The sequence below is a fragment of the Camelus dromedarius genome, chromosome 7 (genome assembly GCF_036321535.1).
Source record: "Camelus dromedarius isolate mCamDro1 chromosome 7, mCamDro1.pat, whole genome shotgun sequence".
Lineage (NCBI taxonomy): Eukaryota > Metazoa > Chordata > Mammalia > Artiodactyla > Camelidae > Camelus > Camelus dromedarius.
The window spans coordinates 43820531-43841666 of record NC_087442.1 but is presented as its reverse complement, the minus strand read 5'-3'; the positions used below and the strand labels follow the sequence as shown (position 1 = coordinate 43841666).

Below are 21136 nucleotides of genomic sequence, written 5' to 3'. Positions count from 1 at the left end.
CATATTTCCAACTTTTAAGATAGATTTGGTTCCAGTCAGCAGAGTGGCGGAGCACTCCAGGGGACCACCTTTTAGTGCCTCTAACTCTGAAGAGCTGAGTGAGGATTCCCCAAGCTGCCTTCCAGCTATGAGTTTTGTGTTTAGGTGACTTTATATACCAGGCAGGGGAGCCACAATCCAGAACAATCGGCCTTGGAGGGTGAGGAGAAGGAAAAGCTGGGAGGCTCTCTGAGTGACCTTGTGCTATTCAGTCATCCCACTGAAATCCTCTAGGAGCACTTGACCTTGTGGCGATTGTGCCCCGAGCCACAATCTGCTTGCACTGAGACAAAGGCTAAAGGGAAGAGAGAAGTACGAATGAAGCCTGGAATCTTCTGAAGGCTCATCAGAGTCACTCTGCTCCATCTTCTCCCTCTCGCTCAGTGAAGGAGCCCCAGAAGGCACTTGCTTATCTAGCAGTTGATTCATGAGACTTTGGGGTCAGCAGAAATCCCAGAGTTGGCTGTTGTTGCTTTAACGTACATCACTCTCAAGCCAAATCTCCCCTAATCCGCACTTGTGAAAACGATTGCGTAGACCCAGGTGTCAGACTTGACATTGAGTTATGCTAAATTTCATCATACTGATTTTGGGCCATTACTTCTATTAATAAAATGTTAAAAAATTCTGATTCTGACATTTAATTTATCAGATTTGTGTAATCTTTAAATTTTTGTATCTTTGTCCAAACCATAGAGAAAAATAGAAATTTTAGAGCTGAAGGAAAGCTTGGACATCATCAATCCAATGCTCTCAGTTTAAAAGCCAAGAACTCAAGAGGTTAAGTAAATTGTCCCAAAGCCACACATCTAGAGAGGGGCATTAAACCGTGGATACTCTTTGAGTCTATGTTGTCTTATTATTGGAAAATTGACTCCAGTGCAAAATGAGTACACATTTCCTCACTTTATCCATAAGGCTGCTCCAGGAAGCTTTGTAAACACACCTCTTAGAATCAGAACCTGGTCTGGGCACCTCCCTCCACATTAGTTTCTGCTCAGACATCACCTCTTGCCTGAACTGTCTCCCAGCCCTCGGCCACTTGTTTTGCCCAGATCGCCACAGTGACTGTCTTTTATGGACGGAACCCACAGTGCCTGCCTCATGCCTGTCTGTGAGCCACCCTGTGGACACTGATGCATGAGATCACTTGGAACCCCAGTCTGTGTCTCTGCAGCTTGGAAATACAGGGGTGTGTTCGTCAGGGTTTTCAAGGGAAACAATCAATGGGATGTGTGTTTATGTAAAATGAACTGTCCCACCTGGTTATGGAGGCTGGTGAGTCCAAAATCTGCAGCGTGGGCTGACCCAGGACCGGCTCGAGACCCAGGGGGGCTGATGGTGCACCTCCAGTCCGAAGGCCAGCAGGCTGTTACTGACTGAAATGCTAATCCCATCCAAAAACACTCTCCAAATTGATACATAAAATTACTCATCTCAAGGGGTTAGTACCCTGTGAAACAAAACTTCGACGCTGAGGTATGAGAATCCGTGGTTCAGTTATTCTTCCTGCACTTTCGCTGCCCTGCCCCCAGTAGACTGCCTGGGATGCAGTCATACACGTGGCCTCTCCGAGGACCCTCTGCTCTGCGGAGCAATTCGCTGTGCATGTATTTCAGTGGCAGAGCCCAGCTTGGTGTCTCACCTCCTTGCCTGGCTCACTCCCCTCTCCCTCACTTTTGCTTCCCTGGGATTGCACCTCCCCACAAAGTTTCAGCACATCAGCTTTTGCCTCAGACTCCAGTTTTTAGGAACCTGGGCTACCATACGTTTTTACCAGCTAGCAAACCTGTTCTCAAAACTGATTTAAAGCCACAAGCCCATTGAAACATGCCCTCTCCCTAGCTTTGTATCTTGTGCAAATTTCAAGAAACTCTTACTGCCAAGCTTCAGCTGATTCCCTTTGACCAGTTAAAGACCTGGTGTAGGTTATATACCAAGCTTCGATGTCAGGAACTATAACTTCCCACTTGTGCATAGACTCTGAACTGTAACTTTGTCAGCTTGACTCACACAGCCCAAATCAATCCTCTCTGTCTAGACAAAGCAATTTAACTTCTTGGTAACTTACCAATTACAGTGCACTTATTTATTGGCGAATTCAAAAGCGCAACACATGCTTTTCCTGTGGGAGCCGCCGGGTTGAGAGGAGCGTGGCTCTCTCCTCTCCCCGCCATGGCGTGTACTCGCCCACTGATATCAGTGTACTCTGAAAAGGGGGAGTCATCTGGCAAAAATGTCACTTTGCCTGCCGTGTTCAAGGCTCCTATTCGACCAGATATTGTGAACTTTGTTCACACCAACTTGCACAAAAACAACAGACAGCCCTATGCTGTCAGTGAATTAGCAGGTCATCAAACCAGTGCTGAGTCTTGGGGTACTGGCAGAGCTGTAGCTCAAATCCCCAGGGTTCGAGGTGGTGGGACTCACTGCTCTGGCCAGGGTGCTTTTGGAAATACGTGTCGTGGGGGGCGCATGTTTGCACCAACCAAGACTTGGCGACGTTGGCACCGGAGAGTCAACACAACGCAGAAGCGATATGCCATCTGCCCTGCACTGGCTGCCTCGGCCTTATCAGTGCTGGTCATGTCTAAAGGTCATCGTATTGAGGAAGTTCCTGAACTTCCCTTGGTGGTTGAAGATAAAATTGAAAGCTACAAGAAGACCAAGGAGGCTGTTTTACTTCTGAAGAAACTTAAGGCATAGAATGATATCAGAAAGGTCTATGCCTCTCAGCAAATGAGAGCGAGCAAAGGCAAAATGAGAAACCGGTGCCGTATCCAGTGCAGGGGACCCTGCATCATCTATAATGAGGACAATGGTATCATCAAGGCCTTCAGAAACATCCCTGGAATTACTCTGCTTAACATAAGCAAGCTGAACATTTTGAAACTTGCTCCTGGTGGGCATGTGGGGCATTTCTGCATTTGGACTGAAAGTGCCTTCTGCAAGTTAGATGAGCTGTATGGCACGTGGCGTAAAGCTGCCTGCCTGAAGAGTAACTACAACCTCCCCACGCACAAGATGCTCGGTACAGACCTTATGATTCAACTGCATTCTCCAAAGCACGAGATGGAGGAGCTAAACTTAGGCTGTGGATTTCTGTATGTGCCTTCTATCTGGCTGCCATAGAGGTACAGATAATACACGTTAATAGCATTATTGATGGTTGGTGAGAAGCCTTTGTCTTCATATTACCCACTTCAGTTTTAGATACATATCTTAGCCATTTTGTACTTTTTACCCTATTCCTGCATCTGTCCAAAAAAATTTAAAATATGCAGATAGACTTGAAATAAAGGACTAGACAGAAAGCCTTTATGAACAATGTATTTCCTGTATTATAGAGGTGCTACCTCCACATATCTCTAAACTGTGAAAAATTATTATAAGATCTGATATCCTCAAAAACACCCCTTTGTTCTATTATGCCTTTCTATAAATGGACTTGACACTTACTTGGGCAAAACTCCCACTGACTTTCAGTTGATTGAGCTGATCTGAGTTGAATCACGTCAGCTACAAATGGTCCCCTTTCCACTCTACATTCTGATCGTGTGATGCAGTGTGTCATAACATGGCAATGATACGTATTGGCAATCTTATACTGCTGATTAATTGCTGGGAAAGTAATTTCTTTCTAACTGCACTAGAATGCTTTTGGTGCCTGACATCACAGGGGCTCACGCACACTGACTCAGAATGACCAGGGAAAGCTGACTCCCATCCCACCTAAAAACGATCCCAAGTCTTTGAACGTAATAGTAGCAGTTAACATGTCTTGAGTGCTGACTTGTGCCGGGCACTGTGTAAAATATTTGCATGCACTGCCTTATCTCCTGCCCTCTTCAGCAGAGCCCCATGAGGCAGGTCCTCTAGGCAGGCGTCACTGTCCCATGTGGAGACCATTGGAGACCATGCCTGGCTCGGCACCCCGGCACTTTGAATTCCCTCTGCCTGGCCTGCTCCTCCTGCTTATCACGTGACTAAGTTCTTTTCACATTTTAGGTGTCAGCCCCTACGTCACCCCCTTGTGCGGGCCATCCCTGATCACTCCGTTAGCCCCCTGGCTAACTGGGTGAACGTCAGTTACTATATCAGCTCTTTCCTTTATAGCATTTATCACAATGTATCCTTCCCTTTTGGGAATAGCATTTTGTTTGTTTATTGGCTCCTACTGCAATGGGAGTTCCATGAGGAGAGCAGTTTTGTCCGAGTTGTTTTTCTCTCCAGCCCTAGTGTCCAGGACAGGGCCCAGCCCTTCACAGTTGCTCAGCCACTGTCTGTTGAATGATCACAGAGCCAGGTCAGCTGGGCAAGGCTGCTGTGTGTGCAGCTGGGCAGCGTCTCCCGGTGGAAGAGGGCCAAGGTGCTAGGGAGGGCAGCAGGCGTGGGGCTCACTCGAGGATGAAGACGTGCTTGCTTTCAGCACTGCCTGCTGTTCTGTGTTTGCTTCCGGCCTTGTTCTCTTTTTTCTCTCCAGGCTTACCCCCAACCCACCCTACACCTCTCAAGCATTTTCTTGCTTTAGAGCGGAAATACTTCCCCCTGGGCTGTGGGAGATGTTGAAACCGATTCTGGGTATCTCTGAACTGATGGGCACTGGTATTGCTTGGCAGGGTAACTGAGAACACTAGACAATCCAGGAAATACAAGGAGACAGCTAACCAAAGGGACATCAGCACCTTTAAGGCTGGACTGAGGTGGGGCTGCACTTGGCAGGGATGTCCACTGACCACACACCTTGAAGGGTGACACGGCTCATTACCAGCCAGTCTTCTTGGTGAGAAGTGACAAGACCTTAATGCTTCAGTGTGAGCATGCTGGCTTGGGACGATTGGTTGATCCTAACTAAGTATAAAACGAGATATGAGACAAAATGCTTTTCTACCCCAAGATGTGGGATGGAAACTGAGAGGGCTCCTTGCACCTGCAGGATGCGCTTGCTCCTGTGTTCCTGCAGGCGCACAGCAGGGCTATAGCGTCTCAGGAGCCCCCAGTAAGCACATCACACTCGTCCGTCCTCCAGGTTCAAAACCCATCCTCGCATCCCACAGCCTTTCAAAATGCCTGACATCTTTTCAAGTTAGCTGCTACAAAGGCAAATGCAAACAGAGTGTGTTTCGGAGGTGTTCTGTCGCTCAGCCCTCAATCTGTATGTTCTCCCAGACGCTCCTCTCCTGCCTGATTTATTTCATATTAAAAGGGCTGTCAATCTGCATCACAAGAACAGGTGGAGAAAAAGTGAGTGATGTTTGCCAAGTGGGTTTTTTGTTGTTGTTGGTTATTGTTAAAAATGATGGTCTCCTCTTTGACCGTACTCTTGACTCTCCCTCCACGGCTTTCTCAGTCCCCATTTGCCTTCTCTGTCGGTGTCTGCATATCAGAGGTGGGAATTCCACGTACTAGACACATTTACATTAGAAACGCGTTTTGTGAGGCTGTGGCAGACCCTTTGTTATTATCCATCAAGTATATCTCTTTTTACCATCTGATGGCTTGGCAGCAAGACCATTCTTCTTTAAAACAAAATAAATGTGCCTGCAACCTGGCAGAATACTCAGCGTTGAAGAGGCTTTGCCCTGGCTAATGCGACTTGCATTCTGTGGGCTTCATTACGACGGGACACCAAGGATGCAATAGACAGCACCAGGTGGGACCAGCTGCATTATTGCTTTATGTTAAAATATTGATTATTGCCTTCTTTTTTCACTTAGGCCAGCTCTTCTTACTTTTACCTGCTCTTTTGGCCTATAAATAGAATTGCTCCATCATTCTGTACTATTCATTTCTCACCGATCTTGAAGGTGCCTGATTCTTAGAGAACCGGTCAAAGCCTGCTTCACCTGCCATTGAAAACTCCCAAATTATGTGGTAACCAGAGGTCAGATTGTCTCCACACACAGGGTCTGTTTTGAGCATGCATGGGAATGACCAGGGAGCTTGTTGAAAAGCAAACTCCTGATCCCCAACCCCAGAAATGCAGACAGTGTGAGGCGGGGCCCAGGAATCTGCATTTTAAACAATTGCTCAGGCGATTCAAGGAAAAGGCTTGAGGTGGTGGTGGGGGCGGAGTCAGGAGGCGGTGATCAGGCCTTGGCTCGGAGCTGGCAGGAGACCCCCCCAGCTGTGCCCCAGGCATCGCTTGTGATGCAGCTGACCCAGCCCCACCTCCTCCTGGCAGGCCCCCCCAGGCTCCACCTCCTCCCCAGGGCTTCCATCAGGCTCCACCTCTTCTGGCTCTGCTCTTAAGGAGTGTTTCAGAGAGGAGCATGAGAAGAAAAGCCCGAATCAGAAATGATATAAATGCTGCTCTCTTCATTCCCAAAAGAATTAGGCACATAATACAATTTTGTGGTGAAGAGATGGGAAGGAAAGGAGAGGAAGAAGAATACTCTAGAATAAAAATATATACCAAACTGCTGCTTGGGAACAAAACCCTCCAGGAGCCCAAGGAAAATGCTGCCTCCAAAGAAGCAGCAGACCCCCTTCCTTGAGGATGTGTCACTGGAAGACACCCTGGGAGGGTCAGATGCGGGAAGGTGCTGCTGGTCGAGGGACGCTCTGCTGCTTCTGCTCTCAGGTACCACCTGCTGCAGGGGGCCCTCAAGAGGATGGAGCAGCTCTACGAGGACCCACTGGGACTTGGGAAAACTCATGGAGCACCTACAGTTAGACAAATTATATTAAAAACAAAAATAATAAATACTCAAACTCATCAGTTCCTAATTATTTTACTGTGTTTTCCTATTATCTGCACTTTTGAGGTGATTTATGTCTATTGGATCTGTACAGCAGAAATGCTATGCATCGGTGGGCCACTCTGCATCTTATATTCTTGGTGGCTTGAAATTGACCATGGTAGGTGTATGTAACACCAGGCATATCAGCAAATGCTGTGAGTCAGCACTTGGTTCATTGTTTTGTGGACTATCTAGACTTGAGAAAGTGTTGGAGAAAATGTTAATAATGCAGGTTAAACTTGTAAGTGTGTCATGTTGATAGCTGTTACATTGTGACTAGCACAAAAATTTGAGGAAATACTCTTCCAGTACTTGAAAACCATTATCTGATTCAGCAAACTAGTCACTCACATCACTGACAAAAGAATATAGTTCTGACATATGTCTTCATTGTTCACTTCTGTCCTACTCATTACTGTAAATGAAAATATCAACCACTATTCGTGTCAGAACTACACTTCATTCATCACTTGCAGCCTAGGATGGTGATGGACACAAAAGTTCATACAAAATTGGCAAAGCCTCTGAATATGTGGAATTACAATAGTTTTGCTCATTTTATTTTTATTGGTAAATTATGTGCTGCACATCCTTCAAATTTATAATAAACCTGCACACACATGTATACAGGCAACCTCCCTGCCACATCCCTCACCCCTAAACCAAGAGCTGGTTGTTAAACATTCACCAGCACATCACTGCCTTAATCCCACTTACAAATATAAACTAGTGAATTCTTCTTTGGAAACTCCAAGTAGAGAGCAGACTTACTCAGAGGCAGTCATCTCATCTATCGGATTATGTGCTTCTTGAGTAAAGAGCCCAGTCCTTTATCTGCTTTTTTGCCTAATGCAGAACCTATATTCAGCAACTGCTCATAAATGCTGAACGGATAGTATACAGTTACCCCTTGTTATCCATGGGGGATTGGTTCCAGGAGCCCTGCCTTAGATACCAAAATCCAGGGATGCTTAAGTCCCTTATATAAAATGGTGTAATACGATGAGTACAATTGGTCCTCTGTATCTGTCGGTTCACATCGTGGGTACGGAGGGCCACCTGTATCTCAACACAGGCATGCCAGCTATTGATTAGTTGCACAAAGTACCCATGGTGAGAGTAAAACACAGGAAGACTGGAAATGGGGCAAAGAAATGTAGACTCTGGTCCATGATAATTTGAAACTAGCAGTTAGGATGAACTTGCTTTCTTATTTGCAAGAAACTCTCTGATAATTTACATTTGGGATGGGAGCTGAGCTTGACTCTTCCATCCCTCAACCATCTTCTCTACTTATGGCCCAGTCCTTCCTTGAAAGCCACCTTGTGGCTTGTTTTTGGTATGCTTTTGGTCCCCTGTGCTGGGCCATGGGGAAGACTGAAGCTAGAACGAGGAAGTGAGGAGAGAAGGAATGAAGAGGGGAGGTCGAGGTTGTTGTTAGTTACACCGGTGCACGTGATGTTCTTGATGGGTGCCAGGGACCTGCCGCACATTCTACAAATGGTATTTTATGTAAACCTCACGACCAGCTTTGTGAAGCCATATTGCTACTCATCTGAGAAAACTGAGGCTTCGTGTGGTTAAACAACCTAACCAGAGGGTAGCAGAGCTGGGATGCCCACTCCGCAGGCCTGATTTGGGTTGTATTTTGATGTTTTTGAGTCTGTCCCCAAGAGGACACATGTTTGTTTGTGGATTTTTTTTTGTTTTTTTGTTTTGTCGTGTTATGTATGACCAGCACATTGGGAAGTTCTCTGGAGTGAGAGAGGTTGCTGCAAGGCTCTGCTGCTCTGGAGATGGCTTAATGGCTTCCGGGCTGGAAATTTTCCTGGCTTCTTTCTTGGAGGTCAAGGCCTGGGTCCTGGAGAACGAGGAGGTTATGAATCTGTTGCGTGCCAAGCTTGTCCTTAAAGCGCAGCTCTTCAAGTGGCTTGTTCTGCTGTTTAACTGTTTTTATTTCTGAGAATTTCTCGTTTACGTCTGCCATGAATTTCTCACCAAGTTTTAGTACATTTCCCATATCGAGGGTGCCCTGTTATCGGAGAACTCACACAGCAGTAGTCCTTGGGGAGTTTGTGGATCTTGGGTTCTGAGAAGTTCTCACGTGTGTTAGTATAGAGATGCCATGTTCTCAGACAACTCTGCAAGCCTCCTGACACCAAAATTTTCACTCAAGCCAGGCCGGAAAGTGCTGGCATGTGAGTGGCCCATCATGTGAATGGGTGGTCACTTCTCACCACATGGGTCTAATTGCAGTGCCTTTCCCAATTCTGCACCAGTTCCTGTGATATTTGCTGCAATGGTGGGCCTCACAATGGACTCATTTGGTATTAATGTGAATATAATATGCCATTCCTTAGGAGTTCTGCTGTAATTGAGCATTCATTAATGTCCACTTATGGTAAAGTGTTGCAGGAAACACATTGTCCCCCACAAATTGCCGAAGTAATTTCCGCCTGTGTGTCTATATATGTGGTGTGTGCCATTTATGAAGTCCTTGTGCACTCGGGAACCCTAGTAAATAAGAACTTCATATAAGGTCCCAGGTCATAAATCAAGCAACTATTGCAAATGACCTTACTGTCTAAAGGTCAGGTGTGCTGGGTCCCATCAAAGGACTTTGATCTGTTGTAGTGTCCAAGGACATCCGACACTGTTGCAATGGCCTCATTTCAAGGGTTCCTTCGGCACATGAATTTCCTGATCTCTGCTGGGAGCTCCCAAATTCCCTCAGTTGGCCATTTCTTAGGTTTCTGTCCCTACAGCCTCTCACAGGGGCAGCCACGTTCACCTCTCCTGTTCACGGGAATTTTCCACTGTGACACTTCTGAATACTAAGTGAACCAGGGCTGTTTGAACCCATCCTACTTAGAAGCTAAACTCTTGTCGCAATAGTTTCAGCTAGATTTAAGACCAAAGGCAGAGGTAAGAGTCAGTGTAGCAATGCAAGGCATTAATCTCCTATGTCAGTTGTGTTCACTGTTGCTTAAAAAAAAAAACATTTCAATAGCTTGACAGATTATTCATTTATGTGCAATAGGAAGAATTTGCTTTACTTCGTGCCACACATTCACCAGTGCATCATTGCAGGGCTTTCTTTTTTTTGTTTTTTTTTTAACAAAGGTCATCTCTGTACTAAAAATAATCCCAACAAAAGAAATGCAATACACCACACCCCTCACTCTTCTTTTTCCTTTTGATCCCATTTTCTCTGTGATGTAACTGAGTGATTTTGCAGCAGAAAGCTCCCAAAATTAAACCTGAACTTTCCAAATAGCTTCCTAATAACCGTTGCCCAAATCAATGGGGCTCCATGAATATTTTGACACAGTTTAAATGGGTTTGTATCCTCACCACTGAGATCTGGTGATTTAGCCTGTCAGGCTGCAAATGTGGAAATATCACCTCTCACTGAGCAAAGTCCAATATCTCATTAGAAATGAAAATAGAAGAGAAGGGAAGCACAAATGCTGTCAGTGGCGGTGAGGAAAGAAATTAAACCTCCGGAGCCCTGTATATCTTATACAAAAGATTATGCACTGCCAGGCTGTATAAATCATGCCAGGGCTCTGGGGCTGCAATGGACTAGAAAATAAAAAACCATAAAAGTGTCATATTGAAATACAGTCACTGAGAATTCTTTTATGATGAGTCTAAATTCGCCTGACATTCTCGCAAATTCAGGGGCCTGCTTGGGTTGTTTATACCCGGCCTTTCTCTGTCAGTCACGAAGTCCCAGTTTCCACAGCAAATTATTCTAAACAGGGCTTATTATCAAGGCATAAAAAAGTTAAAACACAGATGGCTGGAGAGTTCCTGTTTAATTTAAATGCCCTGTGGCCCACATCAATGCGAGTCTGTCTTGTCCTAGATTTACTATCAATAAATTGGCTGCACTTATTAGATGGCAAAGCCCTAAGATGTTGGTGGGGAGTATTTCAAATAGAATTAACATGAAGAGATGCAGGGCCGTATCCCATCATCTGTGAAATATGGAGAAGGACAAGCTGTACATAAACAGGTGTGACCACTGGTACCCAGGTCTACCCGGGCCAGTCTGCCTGCACCTGGAGGGGGAGGAATCATACCTGTTACAGGAATTAATTACAGACGTGGGCTTAATTACCAGTGGCATCTTCTGCCTGAGTTAAAATAAATAAATAAACGATCAGCGTAATACAGGCAAATGGTGATCCAAATTTTCAGAGCCAATAAAGGAGGTTTGGGCCCAGAAAACCAAACAGGGTATATAGAAGCATTTTATGTGGAATGACACACTGCCAGTTTGTGAAAATATGGGCCGGCTCTCTCCCTGGCTGATTTATCTTTCAGCCTCGCTTGTACGGCAGCCAGTCAGTTGGCAGGGTTTTTGCTGGGTTATTATCGTGTTCAGGGCAGTGGAGCAGGTGACCGGGAAGGCTTAAAAGACACAGAGAGACCTCTGTCCTGGAGGCGAACTGTTGGGGCTCTGGGGATCTGAGCTGGGCACAGAGATGAATGGGATGCTGGACACATCAAAAATGGCCATTAAATGTCCCTTTTACATGAATGGTGCAGGGTGGCCCTGGGAGAATTGAGGCTTTGTAACCACCAACGGAATTGGGCTGGAACCTGTGTTCAGGTCTTGACTTTGCTTTTTACTGGGTGTGTGGCCGTGAGTCCGTGGCAAGTTCTTTGTTTTCTCTGATCTTTGATTTCTCTACATAAAAAGAGAAGAATCTGATCTGCCTCTGAGGGTGCTTGTGAGAATTAACCGAAAGAGTACCTGCAGGGACCGCGCAGAGTGCCTGGCCCGCTGTAAGCACTTGGTGACTGGGCGGCGGCCCCTTGCCACTCTGACCCTGCGGTTGTGGAGGACTTTCCTGATCCGCTGAAGGAAGCAGTCAGACATCCAGTTAGAACGAGGGACTGGTGCAGTTCCTTGTGCCCTTAGAGCAGCACTGGTCAGTCTCCTTGTGGAATGCTGCACCCCAGATCAAACGCCTCCTGCTCCCCCCTACACACAAGCGTTATCTCCTTTTGGAAGTGACAGCACATTCTAACATTTGGGAGAGAACACGTGGAGAGGCAGTGGCTAACTCCAGTCATGTGGCCCAACTTGCTGCCATCACTAATGGTTACTAGGTATCTCTGCTAGACCTTCTCTTGGACCCTTCCAAGATTTCTGGTCCTGTTTGGAGAAATCTCAGTTTAAGTTGGCCTCTTGGCCATGACCTTCAGTCAACCGTACTGAAGACAATGAGGGTTCCACCCTGCCGTTGGTATTGGAGTCTAGCATGAACTATCTCCTGGTCACCCCCCAACACTGAGCACTACCAAATGTGCTGCAGAACATGGCGCACCAATTCCCAATGCCAGAGAGGGGGCTCCAGCTCCATGTAGGGGAGCAAAGACCATCACAGTGCCAGCCACCGGGAAGAGAAGTCCGAGCACTTCCACCCAGCATCTTGGTATCATAGTTGCCAAGGAAAACACAACACAGAGTAGCAGTGGATGGAACAATGCTTTTACTCACTGGGGCACTGAGCATCGACTGGCCAATGTGGGGGGTACAGAGACCCAATCCTCTTGCCACAGTTGGGCCAGCTCCGAAGGGCTGTCCCAGCTCCGGTGGGGCTGCCCAAGGCCTCTGTTGCGACTGTAGCACAGCTCAAACCCTCCTTCTGCCTAGACCTCTCCCCTCAGGCACCGCAGCTGTGGTTCCCAGTCCACCCTCCAACAAACCTCCTGCCCCCAGGCTCATCTCAGAGCCTCCTTCCTCAGGAACCTGAGCTGTGACAACACTCCCAAAGTCCCCTGGGAGGAGGAATTCCTGGTGAGCAGCGAGGGAAGGAAGAATACTGAGAGGGAGAAAATGCGATGACAGTCGTTATCATTGATATAAATTCAATGTTCAGACCTTATACCAGCTTCGCCTCCCTCTTTCCTAGGTGGGTGGAGGGAGAATACAGCTATAGGTGGAATTACAATAAGGTACACACTAATGAGGCGACTGGCCCGTATTTCTTTTCCTAGAATGCCGTCACGATTTGAAAAGACCATATCTGTTAAAGCCTTTAATACATCTTAGGCAAATTTCCATGTTTTGCGGAAACCTAAATATGAGCCTGTGGGAAGCATGAGGGCTGGTTTGTGAGTACCTGGTTAATAGGTCACCTTGTGTATGTGATTTGAATTAAATGGTACCATTTTCTTGCATTTCATCTAAAAATTCCAACAGACTTCTAATACTTGAGTTTTGAAAAATTATTAGTCTGCTATCAGTATGCAAAATAGGAGATTTAGAAGATTAATCATTATCAGCTGTTAGTTTTCAGCTAGCTTGGAGCAAGTTAGAAGGGAGTTGGGATGTGGGGACCATAGGCATCCAAGGTGAGGTAGGAGGGAACAAAGATGAGCTCCACTTACTTTATAATTTACTAGCAGAGCACTATGCTAATATGAGTTAAAACAAACATTTCCCTAATGTGATGCTCATACCCCTGGTGGAACCAAAGGGGATTTTAGGTGGTATAAGATAGAAAAATAATTACTATTTTCATTATTATAAATGTATAGTGACAGTTACCTTCTATTTTTGGCAAGTGTTTCAGGTCTTCTATTTATGGGGAATGGTTTAAATTTTCATTCTAAAATAAATTTATTTAAATTCAAAATGAACCTATTTAAAATATTTACTAGTACCAGTGGCTTGCAGATATTGTAAAACAATTCATCACAATGGTGGTTTATGAATAATGAAAGTTTAGATGTAAAATATATTGGTTCAAGGTGCTGAAGAGAATTAAATAAGATTATCCAACACATTCTTAGGATTTAGCACGGGTTAAATAAAATACCAAATGACACCATGCAGGATTCATGTTAAATTGTTAAAAACTGCTTACATTTTTGTTGTTGCTTTTGATATGTTCCTAACTAAAGTAGTTCCCTCATCCTCATGTCATATATTGTGCAAAATTGTTCCAGGACTTTTAGTCTCTAGCACCCTTGCACAGTCTGTAAGATTTTTGTCACTTATCACGTCCTTGATATTACTGCCCATTAATTGCACACCCGCCACATATCAGGTATTATTAAAGCCCATTCATCAAACTAGAGGGTTTAAAGGGAATTTGAAAGAAAAATCTCCCAGACTAAATAGAGAAACTTGAGACAACTAGTGGTTTTCAAACTGTTTCAGCCACAGAACATTCTGTTCACATAAATCTTACTAGGAAACCCAAAGTCCCAGAGAAAACGTACACAAAGCTGCCTGGTGGCTGGGGTCATGATAGTCCTCGTGTGATGCACAAACTGTCCCCTCCCCTCTCTTCTTGGCACCCCACCCCCACCCCTGAGGCTTTGGGAATGTCATGCTCCTTTTGCAAACCTCTGACCTGGAACAGTTTTCTCTTTCTGTCTATACCTGTTATTTTGTGTCTGTGGCACCGTCAACCGGCTTCTATTTTATGATATAGTGCGGTGACTGTATATTCTCTCTGAGACTACTACAGACGTGTCTTGCCCAAGAGCCAAAACAAAAACAAAAACAAAAACAAAAACCCCCCAAAGCCCCCCTGAATTTAGGAGGAAAACAAAGGAACAACCAACTTCCTAGACCATAAACTCCATGCAGGGCTTCGAGCTTCTGGCTTGTTTCTCGTTGTGTAGCCCTGGCATCTACAGGACTCCCCATATACGGCCAGTGAACAAATGAGAGAATGGACAGAAAAGGAAAGGCTATGATGCATTTTGAGAAATGGGGTCAATGGGTCAAAGGATGTGCACACTTTCCAAACTTTCAGTGGATGAGTTATTATAAAGAGCAGCTGGGGACAGTGGGACAGGTCATGGTCATCTGTATGCAGTGAGCCCTGAAAGTGATGATGCTTGGGAGAAGGTAGTAGTTATGAAATAGGAAAGGAAATGTGAATCCAAGACACTCAGGAAAGAAACAATACTGGTGATGGGTAGGATTAGGGAACCTGAAAGGCTTGGGCCAAAAATGATTTTTTTTTTCCATCATAAAGTTTATGGTGGAAATGCCATGTGGGGGATTGGAAATATCATGATAATTCTTCACAATGCTAATCAGAAGCTTAGGTCCTGGTGTAAGTCGAGAGTTGCCTTAAAAGACATAAGTCATTCGCCTCTGCAGCGGCTTTGGGTGTGCAGTGTCATGGAGATGAAAGTAGGAAGGTTTATGCCCTCAACATCTGCCCCAGTGAGTTTTCCAATCATAGCCAGTGACTGTCTCAGCCATTTGGGTTAGGATGAAATGACAGATAAATGAACATTCTCAGGTCATTGTACAAACTCTCTCCCCACTTCTCTCTGCTGCTCTACCCCTCCAAGCCATCCTGCAAGGCACTGGGTGGTTTCTACCTCTCCTCCAAACCTTCCCAGACAGCCCAGCCCTTATCCCAAGGCTTGCCCAGCCCCTGATCACTCCTAGTCTTGGCTCGTGATATTTATTTCACACCTATCCCTGCTCACTGGATACCTGTGTGGGCTGTCTCCCTGGATGAAAAGGACATTAAGGGCCGGGTCTTGTATTTCTTTATTTACTCCATAGCACTTTTTCCCAGACTTCCCACAGGACAGGCACCGAAGCCATGCTGGTTGATTGAATGATGCAGACAAACTAAACAGGGGCAGTTCACTCCCTTTCCAGTTCCCTTCTCACCCATACCATTTTTTTGGATTATCCAGCCCATGACGGCCCACAGACTGGATCATGAGCCGCGTTTCCCAGGAGACTGAAGGGGAACTTGATTTATTGGTCTTGGAGCCTCGAGGCAAGCAAGTTCCTGGAGGGACATCTCCTTGTAGAACATTCCCACCCAAAGGTGTCCCACAGTTATATTTATGCTGAAACAGCTTGTTCCACGAGGAGAGACATCTAAAAGCTCTGCTCACATAATCCCAGGTGGACATTTTTGGCTGATCTGCCCTGAAGGGATACGCTCATACAATGAGATACACATGTTGAAGGACTTAAAGACTCGTCTTTCCTGGTTGGGGGGAAAAACCTGGTAAATGAAATGATAGGGTGTCATGGATGACATCCTCCTTCATCTGAGAACCATAATTTGAAAATGTACTTCCATGGATCACCCTTCCCAATTGATTCTCCTGAAAGGTGCATCTCAGAGGCGGAGCAGGGGTGGGGAACGGGAATACCCCAACTGACAGAGCCTGAGGGAGTCAGGTCACTCAGCTGGGAACAAGCAAGACAGCCTCCCCTGCACCTCTAGAACCCAGCTCCAAGGGGCCATTGCCAAGGTTGTGGGTGGAAAGTTCAGCTCACTTTCTGATCTTCCTTCCTTCATGTATTCTGATTCCTATTCCTGCCCCCAAAGAATGAGGGGACAGAGAAGCAGTATAAAGTTGTATTGAAGAGCTCCGTCTTTGAACACATCGGGAGGGATCCGAATTTAACTTCCTGTTACACTAGGTAGCAAAGTCTGGAATAATTTGTTTCATGTCTCTTAGCATCAATTTCTTCATCTGAAAAACGAGGTTGATACTTAACCTTGCAAGGTTGTTTTGAAAATGAAAATAAATAATAGTCGTAAAATTCTCAGCACAGTGACTGACATGTAGGAAGTGCTCATTAAGCCTGTTTAGTCAGCAGATATCTATTAAGCACCTATTATGTACCTGGCATTGTTCCAGGCACCTGGGTCACATCAGTGGATGGCAGTTCTTATGGGATCCTAGTGGGATGGGCAGACTGTGGGGTTAGAGAGGAGCTTGGCTCAGTTTGTGATATGATGACCTCAGTGTGCTACTACAGACATCCCAGAGGGAGCAGTAGGGGGTAGGGGGGAAGGAGGGTCCACATTATTGCCCACACCCTGAGAGAGAGACCCCGGGTCCCTCCCCCTTTGGGAGCTGGCACTTTGGCACAAAAAACTCCCACAGCTGAGTCTAGTGGCTGGGTCCCCTCTCCTCTCATGGGATGGGGGTTATCCAGTGATGTAGCAGATGCATCTCCCACCTCAGCTTCCGTCTCAGGTCAGCTACCGCTGCCCGCTGCGGGAGCCTGCTCTCGGCCTGCTTCTCTCCATGTTCTGGGTCTCAGGAGCACTGTCAGAAAACTGGGTCTCGGTAGGGTTGGGATCTTACTCAGACTCCACTTGGAAGTAGTTTCCAGATCTTTTCCCTTCATCCACTCTTTCTCTACTTGCCTTCCACACCCGGCTGGTGTACTCCAGTGCCAGCCGCTGCTCCCACGGTTACGATGGTAACAGCGAAGAGACTCCGGAACAGAGGTGATCCCGTGGAAATTAGGGTGGCCCGTTCATCAGCATGAGCTGTTCCTTGGAACAATAACCACAAAAAGGAATGGAGAAGACAACTGTGTTTTGAGCCACGGATTGACCACACCCCAGCGGGAATTGTTTTGCTGCTTGGAAATTGAGATGTCATTTCCACGTCAATCGAAGGTGGGAAACCAGCCAGCCCAGGTCTGTTCTCGGTTCCTTTCTGTTTGCGGACATCTGTGCAGCCTTGCTCTTCTTACAGACAGAGGTAGGAAAGTCCCCTCCTAACAGGCCAGTTTGTGTTGGCAGAGCTCAGGGAGAAAAGCGTGTATGGGGTTTTCTGACAGCTCCTGATACCTGGGCTTGGCTTCAATGAGGCTACTGTCTAGCCTCCCCTAGACCCTGCAGCAACAGGGATTTAGAACAATCTGTACTCAAAAGAACAATGCCTGGGGCCCCATGGGAGCCAAGGGGCTTCTTATTGGTTGGAAGATAATTGGCGTCTTGAGTCACTACACACTGGAGGAGCTGAGGTCCTCAGTCGAGATGATTTTCTTGAACACATTGCAGCATTAGGAATAGCTTTGGGAAACACTGAGATCTTTAAGCCCCAGGTAGCAACAGCAAAATAAAAACCCTTTTCTCAGTCAGGATACCCCAGTTCACTACCAAGAGGCATCTGAGATTTCTTCTGGAGGAGCTGTGTCCCCAGGCCCGGGAACATCTTCCCAAAGCTGCCTGCTACTATCTGGGGAGCCCAGGTCTCATGCCACTGCTGGCCTACAGTTTTCTGCTGCACATGCACTCTTGCCTGTTTTCCCAGGACACAGTGTCCTTCCCGGCCTCCTCCCACAAAGCAGATGACCTGGGCCTTAACAAAGCAAGCCGCCCACACCACACGTCTGAGGCCTCTGCCAGGAATGGGAAAGCTGAAGGCTTTATCTCTTGCAGCAAAAAGCACACATTTAAGAACAGGTACGCTGGGGCTGGATTACCCTTGAGGCTTAATGACCAGAACTGAAATCCAGAGTGTCTATCAGGGGCTTTTGTCACCTTGCCTGACAGTTGGATGCCTTTCAGTGCAAGGAAGCCGCCCAAGTGAGACTGAAGGCCGCAGTTCATACACGTCTCATTGGACACCGGCGCCTGCTCACCTGCTCCACTTGGCTGCCTCCCGCCGGCCTCGCTGCTCAAACCCTGTCTTGACTTGGCAGCACTACAAGACAGAATAAAAACATACACTTCTACCCAAATTCCTGTCTCCTCTCGTTTACACAGGAATGAAATGATTTCTTTCCTTGTCTTCGATTGCAAGGGTTCTTACTGCTCTGTTCCTGCTTTCTCTATGTCAGCTACAAGGAAAAAAAGACTTACTGAATAACTAAGATGTCACACCTTTTCCCACATGGTTTTCTTAATGAATAACCATTCTCATTTTATAGATAAAGAGAGTCATCAGCATAACTTCAGTCCATCATCCACACCCATCCATTCACCTCTCTACCCTCAAAATGGTCATTGAGCCCAGCAAAGTGCTACTCACTGTAGACTCCGAATCCAGTGCTCTTTTCACTGCACCATAGACATCTCAGGAGCAGACACCTTGATTGTGAGGGAGCTTGATTCATTCAACAAACATTTTGGGGAACCTCCAATGTACCAGCATATTTTAAATGCATACAGCAAAGCAAAAAAGGGAAAACAAAACCCCAAACAAAAATCCATTCCTTCATGGAGCTTACATTCTAACTGGGGGAGACAGACAATAAAAATAAGAAAAAAGTAAAATATAAAATGTGTTAGTGACATGTACTCTGGTGAAGAATAAAGTAGAGAAGGTGGAGGGGGTTCTTAACAAATTTCATGTAATAAATTATTTCCACAAAATGAATGACATGAGAGTAGACATAACACAGTTTGGGCCACAGTAAAATGTTCCTTGGTATTAGCGGTTTCCTCCCCTAAATATTTCAGGAGCTGCTAAAACTTCTCTTTCCTCTTATTTGGGCTGATTGTGTCCTGTGACATGCCTGCTGTTGTAAGAGTTTCCTCCTGAAGGAAAATAGAACTTCTGCTTGGCTCCTTCATCCACAGCCAAGGCGTTAAGAGAGAAATAACTTCTGTGCATTTCGCCTGCTACATTCAGTTGTTATGCCTCTTCTTCCTTTTTTTTCCCCGAAAGAGGTACCATAAAACCTTATTGATTTAGCTCAGCAGCTTGGAATTTATGATGCTTTAGAAAGGCTTTGGCTTGAGATCGCCTTGAGGTCAGGTGGATGTAAGCAAATTAAGAATAAAAATAAGATTGCGACACATCACACTACTTAAGGGAGTAAGTTGCTTCTTTATTATTTTGAATAAGTTGTTTTAAGTGTATCAGAAAACGAAATCATACTTGACTGATATGCTTATTATAAATAAAGCAGGAGCCAATTATATACTGGCTACCTCGATTTAGACTCATGCTGCTGTGCTTCAAGCCCGTTTTGATTTGAGAGTAATAAGATGGCTTTTTGAAAACAAATATTCTCAAATTCTTACTTCATTAAATTGAGGCCCACCTTTTACCCAAATCTAGCTAGATTTTAATGTATATCACACATCTCCAGCCTGGCTTTTCCTATAGCCTATTTCAAAAGACAGACTTGTTCAGCCTTATCAGTAAAGTACTCAATCATGCTTCCCTTGTATCAGGCACTTCAAGGGCAGGAGATAACACACAAACGTGCTTGATTTTTAATAGGTAGAAATATGTCTACGTAAGGTTGACTGTATTTACCTAATGCCAGATATCTGAAAGAAGTGTGAAAAATTAAGGTAACGATTGGTGTTTCCAAGTAGCTGGATGCTGGAGTCATATTTGCAAAACACACGTTATAGGTTATGCTGTCATGTCAGAGTTGGGACACTCTGGGAGGTGGGGAGAGGATGGAGTGGTGGTGGATGGGGAACGGCAGACTGAGTGGGCATGCAGGTGGGTGACATAGCTGATCCACAGAGGTGGGTAGGTCAGCATATAGGACACATCATGTCATTCCTGAGACACTCACTCCGTGGTTGATACTCTAGATCTATTTCATCTTTTCTTTTTATCATTTTTAGGAAATAAAAATACATCAATAAGAAAAAAAATCATCCTCAATCCCATCAAACAGAGATAGCTACTGTTAATGATTTTGGTATATTTCTTATAAGTCTCTTTTTATTTTTCCCTAGCACAGACACATTTTTTAAAACAAACATTGGGGTTATATTGTTTATACAATTTTATATGCTGCTGTTTTCATTATTACAATTAGGGCATTTTTTCATGTTAATAAATACTTACTGAAAACATAAATATCTAATGGTTATGTCATCATTTATTCAACCTTTCCCTCGTTGTGGAACATTTAGATTGTTTTCATTTTTTCTTGCTTATATATAATAAACATTCTCAAACATATTTGCATGTTAACAGCTCTGACACGTTACTCCAGGTACTTATTCTTGGTTACTTTCCTTATATTCAGAGAGGATTGTAGAGACACAAAGTGTCCCCAGGATCCAGATGAGAGACTAAATATTTGTGGCAAGAGTGTTTTGGAGTCACATTGACCCAATCACATTTAATCAATTAATTACTTCATTTGCTTATTCAACAAGAATTTATTAAAGCCACACTCTGTGCTGAGTGCTGTGGGAGACTGCACGGAGACTTTGAGGACTGCTGCCCTTTGTTGGAAATACATGCTTAGACAACATACAAGAAACCCTTGGTAATGACTGCTCACCGTTAGACAGAACTTCCTGTGTGTTGTTCTCGGTGTTGTATGTGTGTTTACCCAGCTCTCGCAACAGCTCGGTATCCCGTTTTACGGTGAGAAGATCAAAGCACAGAGAGATGAAGTGATATGTTCCCAAGGTCACACCACACAGCTAACAAGTAGCAGAGCCGTGACTTGACTCCAGGCACTTAAGCCGCAGACTTCATATTCTTCACAATCCACACATATCCTGAATAGACTAAGGCAGAGGAAAAATATTATAGAAGGATTATGTCTAGGTAAGCATTTTCTAGAGGTGATTTTTTTACTTTTGTGTTGCTTCTGTAAACTTTCTGAA

General features: G+C 45.2%; 1 protein-coding gene and 1 long non-coding RNA gene across 3 annotated transcripts in view; both read left to right on the top strand.

The window, feature by feature from the left end:
* LOC135321683 (uncharacterized) overlaps positions 1–21136 on the top strand; it is a 126003-nt gene that overhangs the window by 66682 nt on the left and 38185 nt on the right. The gene's annotated exons all lie outside the window — the stretch shown is intronic.
* LOC105102137 (large ribosomal subunit protein uL4-like) lies at positions 2163–3190 on the top strand. The gene is given in 1 exon segment (XM_064487787.1): positions 2163–3190. A coding segment is annotated over 1 exon segment (957 nt). The 5' UTR covers positions 2163–2214; the 3' UTR covers positions 3172–3190.